The 20,495-nt window shown below is 37.2% G+C and overlaps 1 protein-coding gene across 1 annotated transcript in view; it reads right to left on the bottom strand.

Moving 5' to 3' along the window:
- LOC145686801 (tubulin alpha chain-like) overlaps nucleotides 1-9,719 on the bottom strand; it is a 37,986-nt gene extending 28,267 nt beyond the window's left edge. The window contains exon 1 of the mRNA XM_081760470.1: nucleotides 9,651-9,719. Within this exon, the coding sequence (XP_081616596.1) occupies nucleotides 9,651-9,656 (6 nt within the window). The 5' untranslated portion in view covers nucleotides 9,657-9,719. The remainder of the gene's footprint in view (nucleotides 1-9,650) is intronic.
- Between the last annotated feature and the right edge of the window lie 10,776 nt (nucleotides 9,720-20,495).

Here is a 20,495-nt window from a genome sequence, read left to right as displayed (position 1 = left end):
GGTTCGATTTCAACTTACGACTTTACTGGCTAATAGGGATGGCCAGACGGATCCGGATCTCGGATATCCGGATCCGGATCCGAAATTTCGGATCTTGGATCCGGATCCGGATATCCGGTTCCTAGATCCGGATTCGAAATTTCGGATCTTGGATTCGGATCCGGAATTTCGAATCTTGGATCCGGATCCGAATTTTTGAATCTTGGATCCGGATCCGGCTATCCGGATCTTGGGTACGGATCCGAAATTTCGGATCTTAGATTCGGATCCGGATATCCAGTTCCTGGATCCAGATCCGAAATTTCGAAGTTCGGACTCCTGTTTTGAATATTTTAGGCCTTAGATTCAGAACCAGAATTAAAATATTCATATGTATAAAATATATATAAAATTTACTAGGTGAATTTTATCTAACTCAGATAGTGGGAAGACAATTCATTTTAAATGACAACAGATGACATCAAAATCTCATTTTCACATTTTTTGGGGTTAGACCACACCCCATCATTTAGTCTTTAGTATATCTTTAAAGTACTACGAGTATGCCACTTTCATCTCAAGTCAGTAGTTGTATAGATCTGCCTTTTGTTATATATTAATTGAGTTAGAATTAAAATTCGATTGTTTGTGAGACCTATGATAATATTTTCAGATTGAGTTATAAAGTTGAAAAACTGCATAGTAATGCTGCATATTTTCTTTGAGCCACATTGGAAATTAATGTAGTCTATCTTATACAGTCGCCTCTTATGATTAATCCAATGATTTGGACTCCTGCAGCATTACGCTAAAATGATGGATGTATTTGAATTTTCGTCATCATTTCTAATTTTTTTTTTTTTTTTTTTATTACGAGCAAAATAAATATCATAAGCGTTATTTTACATAATATATATCGACGCAGATCAGTCAGTTGATTGCTTAAAGTTTACCGCAAAGCTATTACATCTCTAAGACACTGGAGGTCTTAGAACAAAATCCGTGGCTTTCCCATAAAATCTTAAATCTCTCTATATAAAAAGGGAAAAGTTCTGGGTGACAGTAAGTGACAGATCACCGTACAGGACAAATCGCTTAAGCTAGAAACTTGAAATTTGGACAGTATATAGGATTTGTGACGTACGATACCACTAAGGAAGAACTTTGGGAAATTCGACGAAGAAGGGGGAAATGTTTCAATAAAATGACCATATCTCCGAAATCCTTGACGTTAAATACTTCAAATTTGGTATTTGGGTTTCTCATTGAAAATAATTTGATACTTGTTTAAGTGTTTTTTGATATTTAAATTAGAAGGGGCAGGAAAGATGTAGAAAGTAAGAAGGGGTGGAAATTGCAATTATTGCAATTAGTATAATAATATGCCTATATCTCGGAAACTTAAAGGGTTAGAAACATGGAATTTGGTATTTGGACTCCTCACTTAAAATAATTAGATATGTATTTTTCAACTTTTTTGATATATGGCCCAGAAGGGAAGAAAAAGGGCGGGAAGAAAATTAAGTGGGGATTACAATTATTCTATTAATATATTCAATCCTTTAAGGTTAGAGACTTGAAATTTGGTATTTGCATTTCTCAATGTAAATAATTTGACACGTGTTTCAGTGTTTTTTTTTTTTTTTTTTATTTAGTAAAAATGAAAAGATATGGAAAGGAAAAAGGGTGGGGATTGTAATTATTATAATAACATGTCGATATCTGGGAACCTCTGAAGGTTAAGAGCTTGGAATTTGGTATTTAGACTTTTCATTTGAAATAACTAGATATTTACTTAAGCGTTTTTTGATGTATGTCTCAGAAAGGAAGAAAAGGGGAGGGAAGAAAAGATTTTTATATCTCGGAATCCTGGAATGTTAGAGAAATGAAACTTATTTGAACAAAAATTCGTTATGTTTGCAGGCGTATGATGTCCGAGGCCGTAGACCGAGCAAATGTGTGGGCTGGTTGAAAAGCCCCCACGTACTCGCACTGAAATTCGGTGTATTTCGGGACACCAGAATGTTATTACATACAACTTGATATTTGAACTGAGATTCGTTATGGTTGTAGGTTTACGAGGTGCGAGGCCGTAGGCCGATCAAATGAGATATCAGAGGGTCTAAGGGCGAATTCCCAAACATTTCTTTTTAAATTGATTATGATTAGAGGCTTTTGTGGTGCGAGGCAGTATTAACGGGGGTCTAGTGGCGAAGCCCGTAACTAGCTGCAGTCTAGTAAGTATATAAAGGTATTTGCGTAATGACTGGAAATTGCTTGTATGCCTATGGACAAAATTGCATAAGTAGCCACTATAAATGACAATCCTTTAAAATAAAACTTTTAAAAAGCCAACAAAATGTACTCTTGAATGAGTTGTATATTATGTTTGCGCAGGGGGCGGACGGGCTCCTGGAGGGGGCGGATGGATTCTTAGGGGGCGGTTGGGGATGCTACTGTAGCAGTGAAAAATTACTTAGATAATCTGAAATTGTCACAAATTACTACTAAAGTACACTGTTAATAGTGTCGCTGAGTAGGGGCGAACGACCTTTCGCCCTCCCCCTGGATCCGCCTATGTGTTTGCGTGAATGATATAGCTCCTTATACATGCACACTTAACAGTAGTGGATTACTAATTATAAAGATACGTGTTACTGCTCGAGGCTGCATATGGTATTTTGTATACACATACAGCTACATTAATACATTAATTTTGATACATTAATTGATATTTAGAACTAACTATACTACAATTCTTAACATTAACTGGGGTGGCACGGTCACAGAGAAACATATTGTTGAAGAAAGAAAAAAAAGCTCATCAAAAGAAAGAAAAGGAAGTTGCTCCTTAATTTGATTTGATCTATATTTTATGGGCTGTTCTATTAGCTATGGCCTAGCCCATCACGACTAGGAAATGGCCTCATTCAGTAACCACAGTAACTCAGAAAGAATTAGGAAAGAAAGCAGCCTAAGCCTAATGAAGAAGTTTGGGCTTGCGACTAAGGTTTCATCCCAGCATTCGACTAGTGTTACAGAAAACAAAGGACAAATTTCCATCAGGACGACCGCATCAAAAAGATTTACTACCTTCTCGATCGAGTATTTGCACTAGATTCGAATCTGATAGTGAGATTGCTCTCACCAGAGTCGACAGTTTTAATGAATCAAATTTGGAGTAATTGTGACATATTAAGGCACTGAAACCGAATATCAACAGAATGAAGAAAACGCAAGGCTGTCACACGATCACATACCACAAGTGTCTTAAAATCTCATTTTAAGCATAGGATTGAAAATCTCTTTGTCAATAATTTCGAAAACTTTCCTGATTCGGAACACCCGAATTTTCTGACACGGAATTTCGGATCCGGATCCAAGATCCGAATTTTCGGATCCGGATCCAGTGTTCGGATATCCAGATACCGGATAACCGGACCCAAATGGATCCGGATATCCGGATCCAAAAATATCCGAATCTGGCCATCCCTACTGGCTAAGTACACACAACACACACACACATTATTTTTATATACAGGGTGGTAGGTAACTCCACCGACAAACTTTGGGAGGTGGTTCCTTATATGAAATGAAAGAAAAAAGTTCTAATAAACATGGGAAAAACATCTCGTTTCAGAGTTATGAACCGCCGAAAATTCGAAAAATCATGTTTCGAAACGCCCTGCCTTAAAAACTATAGGACCTATCCCAAGCGGTTTAAGAAATTCTATGTTCTACCGTGGTCCGTTATCGGCGAAACGAACTGTAAAAAGGAAGTTGAGGTATAGGGATATTCCTTTAAGTACTGATGGCGCGTTCATTTCGCCGATAACGGAGGATGGTAAAACACGGATATTTAGATAGATCGCATACTAGTTTCTGTGTAATTTCTTAAACCGCTTGGGATCAGTCCTGTAGTTTCTAAGGTAGAGCGTTTCGAAACGTGAATTTTCGGCGGTTTATAACTCTGAAAGGAGACGTTTTTTATCCCATGTTTATTAGAACTTTTTTCTTTCATTTCATATAAGGAATCACCTACCAAAGTTTGTCGGTGGAGTTACCTACAACCCTGTATACCTTTCGGGTTCCTGTCTGGAGACACGAATTGCACTATATGGCAACGTCGCAAATAAAATCCATGGAGTTGATTTACTAAGTATAAGATAGTTATATCGATTCTTTCCAAGTGGCAGCTAAAGTCGATATAGATTGATACTAGCATCATTTATTAGTGTTGCAATCGATTTAACTGCTTGATGTACAGGGTGTCCGGCATGGGACTGACGATTTTTAAAAGTGTATAGTTTTAATATGGTCAGAGATACAGAAGGGAAAAAAATTCATATTGAAGAAAAACTCAAAGTTTTGTTCAGCAAATTTTCATACTTGAACAACTATCGGTGATGGTGCCGATAAACAGAAATGGAGTCGGCAGTCGAAAAGGCGAAATGCGTGTGGTGGTTTGCAGAGACAAAAAGTGTTGTTCAAGTTAAACGAAACTTTCGATGTGTTTACCACAAGGATCCTCCATCACGCAACAGCATCCAGACGTGGAAGGATCAATTTTTATCAACGGGAAGTGTAGTGAAACAACACAGCGGTGGTAAACAATGGGTGCAGCTGCACCCACATCAACTTCGATTTTCAGGTTTCTTACAATAATCCTTTCTATTTCGTATATTTATTGTTTTCTGTTTGGATATATTTGAGTGACTTCTTAAGTCTCTCATAAGTTACTTGCTATCATACAGTTTTTTAAGCTTATATTATTATTATTATTATTATTATTATTATTATTATTATTATTATTATTATTATTATTATTATTATTATTATTATTATTATTGTTATTGAAACTTAGGGATTATTCTTGAAATCTTAAGGCACAATGGCGCAGAGCAAGGCGCTTGGACAATCCTCCATCCGCAGTTCTTGCTTGGCTAAAGTGGTTGCAGGAATCCGAAAGAGGAAGAGTATATGTGACTATCTACAGATTGATCAGAAAATTTTTATGATTCTGGTTACTGCACATGCGAACGGAGTTTCTCCAAGATTAGTTATTTCAAGTCCAGACTAAGATCGAGCTTCAACAGAGACTCAACTCCATAATGTTGCTTTCTGTTGAAAAGTCGATTTCAGCGAGCATATATTTGAAGACGCCATTGAAGAATTTATAGCCATGGTTTCATTCAACAGAAGAATGTCCTTATAAAAGCTCTTGTAATTGATGCCATTTATACACTTAAAAATTCTTATATTTCTTTGCTAAATAGATAACTCATACACGTGTATCCATATATGAACTTTCTTTAAAAATATGTTCATAAAAGTTTTTATTGCGTACCATGTTAATATTACTATGTCTTATTCCTTCCCAACCTGCACCCACATCACCAAAATCCTGGCGCCGCCTTTAGTGATAAATCGCGTGTGTCAGAAGAAAATGTGGAAGCAATAAGTGTGTGTTTCTCACGTAGCCCGAGGAAGTTAATTCGCGCAGCGAGCAGGGAATTGGCAATTCCAAAGTCAACAGTACACGATGTGGTACACAAACGATTAGGTTTGCGCGCGTATAAGGTGCAATTGTTGCAAGAAATTCAGCCCAACGATAAGCCACACAGAGCAGCATTTGCTACTGAAATTCTGGACAGGATTGATTACGGCCATAATTTCCTATTGAACGTTGTTTTCTCTGATGAGGCAACTTTTCACTGTATGGCTGTGTTAACAGACACAATGTTAGGATATGGGGATCTGAGACTCCCCATGCGTACATAGAACATTCTAGAGACAGTCCCAAATTGAATGTTCTATGTACAGTGTGCTTTAACACATAACGCTGTTATAGGCCCCTTCTTTTTCATAGAGCAAACCATAACAGGAAATGTGTTCTTAAACATGCTTTAACACTTTGCTGTTCCCCAGTTACAACATTTGCAACCTCAAATGATATTCCAATTGGATGGTGCCCCGCCACATTGAAGCCTACAAGTGAGGGAGTACGTTGATACTCAATTTCCTGCCCGTTGGATAGGCCGTGGTGTGCCAATTAGGTGGCCTCCACACTCTCCTGATGTTACCCCCTGCATTTCTTCCTGTGGGGGTATGTGAAAGACCTTGTGTATTCTGGTGAAAAGATGCGTAACCTTGATGAACTGAAGAACCGTATTAGGAATGCGATTGCTTCAGTAACACTTCAGATGTTACAGAATACGTGACAGGAGATTGAGTTCAGGCTAGATATTGTAAGAGTTACAAATGGAGCTCACGTGGAGTTACACTGAGTTAGAATGACTTGTAAGTAAGACCAAATAAACTTTTTGAGTTCTTTTTTAAAATACATGTTTTTTTTTTCTCCTGTATCTATGACCACATTAAAACTATACACTTTTAAAAACCGTCAGTCCCATTCCGGACACCCTGTATTTGTAGAGTGATGCTAATGGTCGAAAGTTAATCTGCGACGTTGGCACATTGTGAAATTTTGATTCCCCATAGCGGCTGAAGAAGGCTCCGGACGACAAACCGTCATATAATAATTTCGCTTTATTTTGGCCTGAAGAATAGTGCTCTGTGGTCTGTAATTAGATGCATTCCCAGCAAGGGAATATTCTACAAGTACTTTGGAACATTTTCATCTATATGAACCGGAGGTCGCAAATCAATAGTTTCTGAGTAATTTGCACATGTGTGATGTCTGAAATTTGCAGACTAACGAAAGATGCACGAGGAAGTTTCACCCTGACGCACTTCCACATATCGTAGAGCGATGAATTTTTACATGTGTAATCCTGCATACCTATGTAGAGCATATAGTAATGTACAGCTCGTAACTCTGCACCGTTGCTGTGTTATAGGTTCTAAGGTGAAGTAAGGTGTAGTGGTCCAAAATCCATTACTGTACCTCAGGAAGCAGCGTGCCAACATAGCAGAAATACTTACCCCTAGGAAATGAGTACCTGATTTTCTAGGTGGAATGAAGATAATGTGCAATGTAGAGAAAACGCGAACTATGACAGATTTCATATACAGGGTCGTGCATCTGTCAGGCCAACATTCGAGCAGTGAACGGGTACGTTGTTTCCCAGGAGGCGGACACGTTTTCTCAGAATGCCACGCTCTGCTCCTATTTTTCACAAGCTTTTGTTAGTGCTACAGTTCTAAATGTGTTACGACTCACCAAGGTTTACACTTTTATCTTTGGAGAAAGCTTATAACATTAGGTTTTCATTGTAGTAATTGGTATGGGAATTGTCGTAATTTTGTTTTTGAGTTAATTAAGCGATGTATTCTATTAAAATTTATTTGTAGGGTTCGGACCTTCAAACCGGGGTCACATCGGTCTTTTAGGTGGGTAGAATTTGGAAAGGAACTGGCCCTGGCTTTCAAGAAAATACCATCCCGGCCTCTGCCTGGTGTAAGTGAAGAAAACCTAGCCAAATTAATGACAGCGTGCCTACGTACCACCACCAAATCAAGTCCGTGTTCAATTTTGAGTAACCAAAGTGATGTTCAAGTTTATTTGGGATCATCATGGGATATTACTACTTGCTTTCCACAATCGTACCACAATTACCAGAACATATTATGCCTCACTGCTGCGTGCATTGCGAGGTTCTGTGAAATCCCAGAGGATGGCATGCTGACAAAAGATATCCGCCTCCTAGGAAACAACGCACCCGTTCACTGCTCGAATGTTGGTCAGACAGATGCACGACCCTCTATATGAAATCTGTCATAGTTCGCGTTTTCTCTAGACCGCACATTATCTTCATTCCTCCTCTTACCAATCAGGTAGTCATTTCCTAGGGGTAAGTATTTCTGCTATGTTGCCACGCTGCTTCCTGAGGTACAATAATGGCTTTTGGACCACTGTACCTTACTTCACCTTCGGATCTGTAACACAGCAACGGTGCAGAGTTACGAGCTGTACAATGCTATATTATCTACATAGGTACGCAGGATTACACATGTAAAATTTCATCGCTCTACGGTATGTGGAAGTGAGTCACGGTGAAACTTCCTCTTGCATCTTTCGTTAGCCTGCAAATTTCAGACATCACACAGAACAACAGACAACGTTTTGGCAACACTACCGCGGTAGTGTGTTCATCTCTAGTGTGAGGGGTCCCTGGTTCGTTCTCAGTCCACACCAAGTGAACTTTCTGGTGGAGAAGCACTGTATGCGTGGGTTTTCCAGTTTCCTCTTCACTTATTTCATTCTACCGTTATCATCCATCCAGTGACGGAGGCAGCTTACCATCGGACATTAAAAGTTTTTAAAAAATGCATGGTTTCAACTATTTAGGAATGAATGTGCTTCAGGATAAGTAAAGAATTAGTGCTTTTAATCAAGTTCTATTTTGACCTATATTGTACAGAGGGCAAAAGGCTTAGGTGTATCAGCTAGTATATACTCTAAGCGTGTGTTATTTTTTTTAGGCATTAATTCCGAAGTTGGGCGTCCGCTTTCGCCACGTTTTTCGCTGTTATCTCCTTTTCATACTTTCTGCAATTTGTTGTTAGGTTCACTAATCCGTGCTCTTCACAAACTTTTAAAAGATTTTGCTCGTTATCAATGTATTGCTTTACAAATGTTAAAACTGTTACTTCATTGCCCTTATACATTCGCCATATTGTCTTGTCTTGTCTTCTTTCACCAACTATCGGTGTTTTAAATAGAAGCATCAGCATTATTCGCCAAGTATGCTATAAATGTATGAAAATTGAAATGTTTATCTTGTAATTGTAACTATTTTTGCAAATGGCGTGTGCCGCCATTTGCATTTTTCCTGGTCGACTTCCAAGTCGTATTTCCTGTAACATATAGTATTTTGTATTATTTAATTATTAATTGTTCGTCAAGTATGTTGAGGTATGTAAAGAGATATTATGTCAAATCCAGGTAATAATTGAAATGTCTTAATTTGGTTTTAATGTAGTCCAAATCGGGAAGGAGTTCCAGTAGGAGGAAGAGGGCTAGTTACCCAGTTGATCGGGGTGAAAATATTGAATAAAGTGAAATATAGATGAAATGAATGTGTGTAAAGTAATTGTAACTGTGTAAAAATGTTTTCGTGTTAAAATGTGATGAGTGTAAATGACGTATGATAAATATTTTTCACTTTATCCACTTCCTCTTCATCAGCTCACTCATTCGCCATATTGATAACATAAATGCTCGTTTCTTTCCCACAATGCAACTGTTCGGTTATCTTGCGCTAAGTAGTTCCCTCCGCTCGCCGTATAGTCCCATGTTTATAACCGCTTATATATAACAAACAGATTTTTCGGGACTCTTACATATTATCAAGCACACAAACGATCAAATTATTCATATCTTTCCTGTAAATTTTAAAAAAATTGCTGGAAACGGACGCCCAACTTTGGAACTTAACCCGTTTTTAATTTGATTTGGGAATATTCATTATTGAGGTTAACGGACATTATAAACAAGAGTTTCGCGGTTTGAATTAAATTGATCACATTTTAAAACATTGAAGCAATTGTCCCTCTAACTGCTACGCACAAAAGAATTAGAATCACAATTGTTTTCATTTAACTGCTAATTACACTAAATTCGAATATCATTTAAATATCTAACTTTCAGAATAATCTTGACCAAAAATAATCGCATATTCTATGTATCAATTACGTTTCCTACTTACCACCATTATTTATAATTAATTAATAATTACAGCTACTGAACTAATAGACTTTTAAAGCGTCTTTATCTTTTTTAATCTCAATTAAAATTGTGTATCTTCAGATGCAGACCGGTCCTGATCGCCTATATCAATGAGTTTTCTTTTGTTTTATAATAGCTATAGTATTTTAATATACATGTTCACGAAATTATGGATGATGATGAAAGATGGCGGTTGAACTTGGTCCCCTTTTTAAAGTTATCATAGTAAATGAAGAACACCAAAGATTTAGCTACAGGAGACTATGATTCAAGATGGGCAGTAATCTTAAATATGCCACATTAAATCAAGGAATTGAAGTCATGTCATTATCTTTATGGCTATACAGCAATTATCAGTGTTGCCACACTTGATACAATTGTACCAAATTCAGCCCTTTTTGCCATTCGTCGGCCCGATGGTACCACACTGGCATTTTCAGCCCCTTTTGTGAAAAAGTTGGTACAATTCTACCCAATTCAGCACCATTTAACAGATATTTGTCACATTTTCAAGTGTCAGTAAGACTTTTCTTACACCTCGCATTACCTATAGTGTTGGACTCTTAAAAATGCTGTTGAACATTCATTCTGTGACGTTGTGTGAAGGAGACGAGAAAGAAGTAGTGTACTTTAAATTTTAGCTTGAAATCTTAAAAACCTCTCACACGTTGAATATTCTGAAGAAGATCAGCGTGTGCTTAAGAAAGTCTATGATTTATGTGTCGTTAAGATTCTACATCAAAACGATAATAGCACGAAAAAATACATTGACATAGTTGCCGGCTTACCGGGCTATCTTGTTTAGTAGTGACGCCATATTGATGGGGGGTGTTCTAAAACGTTACCTCTTTTACTTCCGTGTTATAGAGCCATGTATTACATTGGTATAAAATAATGAATTCAGCCTTTTTTGTTTTAATTTGGTACTATTTTTCAGACCACTCCGGGGTTAGGTCCGTGGCAATACTGGTAATTAGCAAAGACTTGTATTAATTTACATGAGAATTTTGGATTAATCTGGATATCGACATTTTTTTTAAAAAAAAATCGTATTTTACATGTTACTTTTTGCATATCAAGAGATTTATGCCATATTAATTTTTCAATTTCATATTTTTTATACAGGGTGTCCAATATACAATGCAACCCAAAGTTTGGGATAGTAGAACTTTTGAACCTGAAGTGATACACAAATAATGGTTATACCACAAAATGAAGTCATGTTCATGCATATGTTTTTTAAACTAGGAAGCAACGATTGAAGTACATTAATGAAATGAAATGAAATCTTTGAGTTTTACGTCCCACGGTTATGCCGGTTAGGCTAAAGGAGACGGTGATGATGAGTAATGAATGAAATGGTGGAATGAGGAAAGTGGGAGGAAACGGGAGAACCCCGAGAAAACCCACGCACACGGTGTTAGTCCACCACAAAGTTCACTTGGCGGGGGCTGGGATCGAACCCGGGACCCCAAGCACCAGAGGTGAACGCTCTACCACTGAGCCACCGCGGCCCCATTGAAGTACATTAGTTACATTGATTAGTACATTACTACATTAATACATCGTAGTTGATGTAACTTTTTTTTTTTTTTTTTTTTTGTAAAACATGTAAATTGACTCATAACTCATACGTTTGGATGTTCTGTCTTAATTTTCAGTTTGTTTGCTTGGAGTAGCTTGGGAACTATGGTGCAGAAAAAAGAATTTTTCATTTCCACCGATAACTAATCGGATGAGGCCTCTGTAAGGGGGAACTAGAGAAATCGTAGTTTTCATAAATTAACACACTGAATTGACAATCCTGCTGATGTTTCAGTGCATCAAAAGGTGTGTTAAGGATTTTTCACGGCGTGTACAGAAAATTCACGTTGTGTATAAGGGGTGTAAGAAAATTTCCACGTTTTCAAAAAATTTTGAATATGTGATCAAGTCTCAACTCTGCAATGTTTTGAAGTCATGTAACTTACTATCACCATCACAACATGGCTTTTAAAATAAGAAAAGTATTGAAACAGCCTTGTTTGATTACATGTCCAATATAGCTCTTGAATTAAAAAAACAATAAGTATGTTGTTGGCTTATTCATCGACTTATCCAAAGCTTTTGATACAATTGATCATGCTATTCTTTTAAGCAAGTTGTATGCTTATGGTGTTAGAGAAGTAGCTCACAACTGGTTTCTCTCTTATTTATCCAGTAGACAACAAGCGGTACAAATATCTAAATTAGCTGCAGATGGGTTTCAAACAACTTGCTCGTCTTTATCATCTGTAATCAGAAGTGTTCCTCAAGGTTCCATTTTGGGTCCTATTCTCTTCCTGATATATATAAATGAGTTGTTAGAATATATATATCCAGCAAAATGTATTCTATATGCTGATGACATCAATATGATAACCAATATCAGGAAAATCAATAGAAGTGAGAGGAAATCTGACATTTTTACGGACAAATTAGTAAAATGGTTAATAGCGAATAGGTTAATCATGATAAATCGATTCTCTTACATTTTCATTTTCCAGGAAAACCGCGTATATCACCTAGAATAAAAATATCTTCTAACTTACTCCAATATTCTTGCATAACAAAGCTTTTAGGTGTAATCATAAGTGACGATATTTCATGGTCTGCTCATATCTCCACTTTAAACAAGAAACTAAGCAGCGTGTGTTTTGCCTTATACAAACTTCAAGGTACTGTGTTGAGAGAAGCGCTTCTTAGCTTTTACTACGCTAAGTTTAATTCATTAATTAACTTCGGCATAATACACTGGGAATCTGCTGAAAATAGTTTGAGCACTTTCCGATTGCAAAAGAAAGCGATTAGAATCATTTTTGGACAAAATCGAAATCTAAAAAGGTTTTCATAGAAGCAAAAATTTTAACACTCCCCAGCTTATATATCTATAAATCTATTCTTTTTACTGTGAAAAACAAGCATCTTTTTATCTTTAACAAAAATGTTCATAGCCATAATACAAGACAAGGTAGTGACATATTTGTGATGCATCAAAAATATGCTAATATGAGCAAAACCGTGTACATTAATTGTGTCAGATTGTATAATAAACTTCCTCTGTACTTGAAAAATATGGCCAATGTTTCCATTCTTGGTCAGACGTTATTTTAACAAAAGAGACACTGACCAAAGCTTAAAACTTTACTTTATTTTAAATTATAATTTGTTACTGATATAACAACATTTATATATATGTCTGTATTTTCATTAATTTCGATCGTGTCTGAAGAAGGATATGCTAGATATCCGAAACAGTAACAAATTATAATTTAAAATAAAGTAAAGTTTTAAGCTTTGGTCAGTGTCTCTTTTGTTAAAACAATTAATCCAAAGCCATGAATAGTCTTACTATCAGACGTTATATAATCTACTCGCTTAAAAGTGCTATTACACCATTAAAGAATATTTAAATGATTCATTAAGTGAAGAGTTGGTAACAGATACTTACTCGTGAGTACATGCCTGGTGTGGTACGAACAGTTACGTAATTACGATGTAAATTGTCATGTTTTTATACTTAATATATCCTATTATGTGGTTTTGTATTTTAGAAAGATGCATGATGTATACCTCTGGTACTTGACAATATTGTATGTTTTTTTTTTCTTTTTTCTGACAACTATAATGCTTACATGAGAATTTCTCATGCTTTGTAAGCTAATGAAGCAGGCAAATAAATGAAATGAAATGATCAGTCTACATTATGCAATTCCTAAAAACAATGAAAAAGAAACTTCGAAATTATCATGATAAAACTTTTACTTACATGCACCCGGCAACACTGCTACTACCAGAAATGAGTTACCAGCTCTACAGCAGAGGCTGGAAGTGTCCCCTGATTTGATTCAAACACTGGTTCACGTGTTTCACCAGGTTGACAGCAACTTTACGAAGATTAGAAGTGTAAATGTTCTCAATGGCACTGCGAATGTTCGTTTCCAGGTCTTGAATAGTTCGAGATTTGTTCTTGTATACCTCTTGCTTTAAGTAGCCCCTTAGAAATGAAAAGCAGTATTGCCGGGTACGTGTAAGTAAAAGTTTTATCAAGATAATTTCAAAGTTTCTTTTTCATTGTTTTCAGGAATTGCATAATGTACACAGATCCTTAACACCTCTTTTAATGCACTGAAATATCAGCAGGGTTGCCAATTCAGAGCGTAAATTTATGAAAACTACAATTTCCCTAGTTCCCCCTTACAGAGGCCTCATTCGATTAATTCTTTTTTCTGCTCCATAGTTTCCAAGCTACTTCAACTAAACAAACTGAAAATTAACGACAGAACATTCATACGTTTGAGTTATGAGTCAATTTACATGTTTTGCAAAAAAAAAAAAAAAAAAAAAAAAATACACCTTCGGTTACAGCTGGCAACACTGTGTGGTTCCTAATGTACTTCAATCGTTGCTTTCTAGTTTAAAAATATATGCATGAATAAGGCTTCATTTTGGTATAACCATTAGTTGTGTATCACTTCAGGTTCAAAAGTTCTACTATCCCGAACTCCGGGTTGCACTGTATATTGGACACCCTGTATTAATGTTTACTTGAATTATGTAATGAAAGGGGATAATTGATATATTTCTGATATGTAATTAGTATGTAAGTGTACATATATTGTGATTTAATTTTAAATATTAGTATTTTATATGGAGTCTTATAATATTCATTTCTTCGATGTCGGAAATATAGAAAACGAATCAAACGCTGGTAAGCATTTCAGCTATTTATTATTATTATTATTTTTAAAACTAGGCATTCAGAACTCACAAGAAAGAACCACACACAGAGAGAAAGAATGTATTCTTTGTCTGTGACCACACATGCTGTTGGCAGCAGCCTTCAATCTTCAAGATATTAAGAAAGTATGATTAAAAGGAAATTTTATTTATTTTGTTCATAAGAAAGGCTACGAAGAACTGAAGAATTAACATGAATTGTAAACTATGGTTGCTGTGTCGCACTGGGCGACAGCAAAACAGAAAGATTCATGTGTATTTAAAGTTCTGTTTCTTTGTGTGTTCCTGCTAAAATACATCAAACAATAGTCTGAAATAAAAAGGTTTTGACAAGTTTAGGGCTTTGGATTGGATTTGTGTCCAAAATCCATGTTATTTAAAACGACCCTGAATTTCGGCTAACTCTCGTTGTGCAGTTCAAATGATACGAAGAAGGACTATTCCATCTATCTACCTACATCCCTGTAATTAGTGAATTATAACAGTCGTCTTCTGTCATTTTTATGTTTGCTTGAATACATTGAAATTATAGTCATGTTTAGTTTATCTTACGCTGGTACTGTGTCTATTTATTCATATATTTACAAAGCTTATTTCAATTAAATCTGCTTTCTTCTTGTTGTATCGAGAGGGAGAGAGTGTGTCTGATGGAACGGCAGTAAACATCAGCACGTGGTAGCTAGCTTGGCATATGATATTTTCAAAGAAAAAGAGTATATTCCCTTTGTATTTTTGTGTGTCATGCTACAACATCATGTAGATAGGTCATTAATATCATATAGAAGGTGCATATAAATAATAATCATTGACCATTCATTTATTTTGTTTGTAACTTGTAAATATATCAAGCAACAAGCAATATATATAGGGTGGGCCACAAGTCCATTACCATGAAGCAAATGATGCCAGCACTGCTACTGATGTGGCTTCATCTGTTTCGGTCGTGGGTCTTCCACACCTGGGTTTATCTGCTATGGAACCAGTATCCAAGAACTTCTAGAAGAGTTTGGCGATACTAACATGGGACACAGGATGTCGATCTTGGTGCCTGGCATTTAATTCAGCTGCTACAGCCCTTGCACTCCTTCCTCCCCATGCCCTGATCAACACCTTCCTTTCTGCTGTCGTTAGCGGCATAATTATTCACCTGCAACAACAGAAACAGTACGGTAAAATTAGCAATTTGAAATGCCTGTAACTTTTGAACGCATTAAGATATCAACAAGCCGATTTCACCATTGTGTTTCTCTTTAAATTCTAGCCTAAAATGATGTGCCATATGACCATGTTCCCATTTAAAAATCTTGACGTGAATTCAAGATGGCGGCTTCCAAGATAGCCGCCATCTTGGTCACCATCACAAATTTGTATTGTTCACTATTTTCCATAAACACGGATTTTACAAGGGGTGGTAAGGGACTTATGGCCCACCATATATATATATATATATATATATATATAATATATATATATATATATATATATATATATATATATATATATATGTGTGTGTGTGTGTGTGTGTGTCAGTCTGTCTGTGAGAGAGACGTGGTGGTGTTGGCTGTTTGGCCGCAAGTGGTAATTAACTTATGGAAGACGAAATAGAAGCTGTCTTCTTTCTGCTAACACTTGTTTTGATAAATTGTAGTCACAATTATTTTCAAAATTAATATATTAACAATTAATTAACGTAACAAATACGGTACCACAAGAAAGGTACAAGTTTCAGATGTTGTACTGACATATCGAAACGAGTTGACAATTTAAAATAATTTAATTATTATTTTAAAAAGTGGAAAAGATGCTGTCTACATACATACTGACGCCGTAGTGCATACCCTTTTCTCTGCTATGTCCCGTCATAAGAATAGGTGACTGGCTAGGAGTGAGCGTAACCAGATGGTAGAATTGTGGTATGTTTAAAAATGCTTTAAGAGTTGAAGAAAAGGTAATTTGGGTATTCACGTCGGAGGAATTAAGAACTCTTAATGTGTGTGTAGTTTAAACCGTTCTAAAGTACATTTTGAGAGATGAGATTTTTTTTTAAACTTAACTTTATCGTGACAAATTGTTATTCATGTACTTGTATTATTCAGAGACCTTCGGAGATAGTAAATGTTCTCATGCTGAAGTGACAATTATTCATCTACGTTGTTTATACAGTGAAACCTCTGAATAACGAACAATGGGACACGAATTTTTGTCCGCTACAGAGATGTTACGTAAATTTGATTTCTCACAACGGTAATTGTATGCACTAATATACAGTAAATACATTATATATGAGCGTAAATACATAAAATTCAATATAAAAATACTCTATTTAGTACGTATTTGAATTACTGTGAGGGATACAGGAGAAATTCATTTCCGTTAATTATTATTATTTCTGGGGTACGTGTTAATATATACGTATAATGCGTAATCTCAGAACCTCAAAAGATGCGTTAGGAACAACCGGCTAAACTCTTGTTTCGCGAGCTCCCTCGTGGCTAAGCGGTTAGCGTACGCGCCTTTGGCGTGGGAGACCCGGGTTCAATTCCCGGCGGGGGCTCATGTGGTTCGGATTCCACGTTAATCAGTAGGTCCACGTCTCATATAGCCTCGCTGCTGAACGAGACGCTAAACTAAAATCACCTCACCACCAAACTATTGTTTCGCGTAAAAGGCATGCTTTTTCCTCTACAAGGCTAAAAAACTCATTAGTAAGTGTCCTTTGAGAATCCTCAGTACGGTTACGAAAGAAACGTATGTAGTGTTTGTGTACTAGCGCGGTACAGGGAGTCCATAAAGTCCTGAAGGAAAGTAAAACTCTATAACTTGGAAACTACGTAATGCATTAACAAATACTTTTTGGTGTACTTACAGAAAGGTTCAGAGTTTTGTTTCAGCTAGTTAAGGTTTATCGCCAAACCTCCAATTGTGCACCATTCACGTCCAAACACACTTGCAGTCTTTTTGGGAAACCAAGAATTGCGTGTTGCCAGTGCTGGTCTGGAATGTTCAAAATCACATCACTTATTTTGTTCTTGAGATCATGCAAATTAGCTGGCTTCTTCTATTACACCTTGGTCTTCACGTGTCCCCACAGCCAGTAATCGCAAGGCTACAAATCTGGTGATCTTGCAGGCCAAGGTGTGGGTCCTCTTCGGCCAATCCATCTCTCCTTAAATTTTTCGTTAAGTAACTGTCGAACTTGAAGGGCATAGTGCGGCGGTGTCCCATCCTGTTGCATGTGGACCTCATTAAGGATGCCTAACCTAGTAAGTTCTGGCAAAAGGAATGTCTGTAGCATATTCAGATAATTGTTACCATTTACAGTCTTTTCCTCAACGAATAAAGGGCCGATAATGTGGTCCATTGAAACAGGACACCACACATTGACTTTGGGACTATCCCGCTTGTGCTCCTCGAATTCACGTGGATTTTCCACCCCCCAAATTCGGCAGTTGTGCCTGTTTACTTTTCCCGACACGTGAAATGTGGCTTCATCTGAAAACAGAAATCGAGACAGAAGATCACCATCTTCTTGTAAGCGGGTAAGCATTGACTCACAGAATTCAGAGTCTTCCTCTATCAGCTCGTGCACAAATTTTAACTGATAGGGCCGGGCCTTCAAATTCTTGCGTACGATCTTGTGTAACGTTGACTTCGGTACTCCCAGTTCCAATGACCTACGTTTAAGCGACTTCATTGGACTCCTGGCCACGCTGTCCTGCAACGTGTGAATCACATCGTCACTCTTTCCGGCCTTCCACTGCGTGGTAAATCTGACACACTTCCCGTTTCTTTGAACTTCTCGTACCATCTCTTGATACTCGTTTCTGCTGGGGGTTTTCCCATACGTTGTTTGGAACTTTCTCCGCACTGAAACGCAAGATTTTAATTCCACAAAACACATTGTGCCTTTTCTTTAATAGACGCCATTTTAAGTCACATAATTACAGCGCAAACGTCATCGCGCATTGTGGCCAGAACAAAACTTTAAACTTCCCTTTGGAACTAAGTAATGACATATGTGAACGTACAGAAATTGCGGTAACTGATATCATATCTCTTTTGTTGCAGATGTAAATGAAGCAAATGATGTTATCCCCTGAGGAACAAATTGAGATCATCCTCATTTCCGCCGAAAGAAGTTCACGAGGCATTGCCAATGTCTTCAATTAAAGACATCCGCTTAGGCTGCCAATGTGCTTAAGCAGTTTAAAGAAAAAACTACAATGCGCGACAGACGTTGATCTGAAAGACCAAAAACAGCCAGGGATAAGGCAATAACAACGGCATTCGTGAAATCGCCTTTAAAAACTTTTCGATGACTGTCCGCCCAATGTAGTGTTAGCAGAGTTCGAGTAGCAGGATTATGCAAGAACAAAAGGTGCAAATGCAACATCTCAGGAGGATGATCCTGGTAGGAGAATGCAGTTTTGTGAGACTGTCGATCAACTTGAACGAGACCCAGACTCCGGGCGGAACATTTTCCATAGCTATGAGGCATTATTTTTTATATACCAACGGTGAGGTCAATTGACAAAACATGCGTTACTGGTCCTCGGATAACTCACATTGGATAAATCCGAGAAACATGGTTGGGGCAGAATGATGGTTGGTGTGATGTGCAATATAGGATACCCATATCATAGGTCGATTTTTCATTGAGGGGACATTGAATGCAGACATCTATCTGCTGCACTTCTTATGTGATCATATCTTACCTTCAGCGTGTATGCCGGATGGGACTTTCCTATAGTTTTCTCAATACAACGGAAAACCATGATGTCCATTTTCCTGGTAAGTGGAGCTATGGAAATTCTGGTGTAAGCACTCAGGTAAACAAACTTTGACTTCTATAGAAACTCAGTAGCTACCCATCTTTTGGACTGGCGACACTTGTTTGTTTTTTATTAATAACTTACAAGAGTGTAAGACCCTTATAATTCAGTCAAGCAGTCATTACGTCCTACAGAGCATTGTTCCTGCTACTAGAGGCGATGACTGATACAATTTATCAAATAATGACTACTACGTCGTACTGTGTTGTTGCTGCTGGAGGCGTTGACTGATACATTCTGTCTCAAAATTCATTTTAATTAATGACTAAAAGCTCCATGATTCTTAAATACTAAAATTCGCGACACACTACACACAGGTTTGGAATTACTGCCTTAACTTGTTAAAACTTCAATTGATTTCAACGGAAAGAGAATACTTCCCCATATAAATCAATAGGCTTTAAAGAAAACATGGTGCCTGTACTCCACACCCTTCAGGTCCTAAATTGGATACTTCGAGATGGACTTCCTTTAAAAATTGTGTACACGCTTCTTCCTGTAAAGTAGTTTTGTGCTATGTCATCTCAAAGTTAAGTTCTCCACATATTCCGAAGCCCATAATAAAGAAAGGAAGTCAATTTAAACTTCTAATTTTTTGTTTTTGTTTGTTTTAATTAAATCATACCCATACGTTACGAAAGAAATTGTGAAATAGCCTGTACAGGGTTTTCATAAAGTCTGGACGGATTTAATTTGCTTATAATTTTCATAAAAATGCTCATAATGAAATCAAATAAAGTGCAAACGGTAGCGGAAGGATTAAATTTTTAGTTGGCAACACTGTTAGATAAGCGGCAACTCTGAACACGTTGAGAGAGGGAGAGGGGGGCAAGGGTCAGTTTCTTACCAAATTCCATCCATTGTTGTTTTCATTGTTGTTTCAATGTTGACTGTTAAAAGTAAGTTGTAAGCTGTATTGGTGTGTGTGTCTTTTAAAAAAATAAGTAAATGAAAAACTCCTCTGAGAAGACTATTTTTTTTACCGTATCAAAGATGGCGTCGGTGAAAGAGAAAGCGTAATGTGTTCTGTGGTACGCAGAGCTAAAATCACCAATTCTGGTGTGTCGAAAGTTCACCAGAGTTCAAAAAGCCGGCACCGACTGAGAGTGCAATCCGAAAGTGGCATGCTAAGTTCTTGGAGACAGGAAGCGTCCTGGACCGTCCTTGAAGTGGGAGGCCGCCAACATCGCCTGCAACAGTGAGCAGGGTAAGGGAAAGCATCATCAACAGCCCAC

This window comes from Thermobia domestica, chromosome 5, assembly GCF_964235325.1.
Source record: "Thermobia domestica chromosome 5, izTheDome1.hap1.1, whole genome shotgun sequence".
NCBI classification, from domain to species: Eukaryota; Metazoa; Arthropoda; class Insecta; order Zygentoma; family Lepismatidae; genus Thermobia; species Thermobia domestica.
Note: the sequence above shows the minus strand (reverse complement) of the source record. Positions and strands in the feature narration are given on the sequence as shown.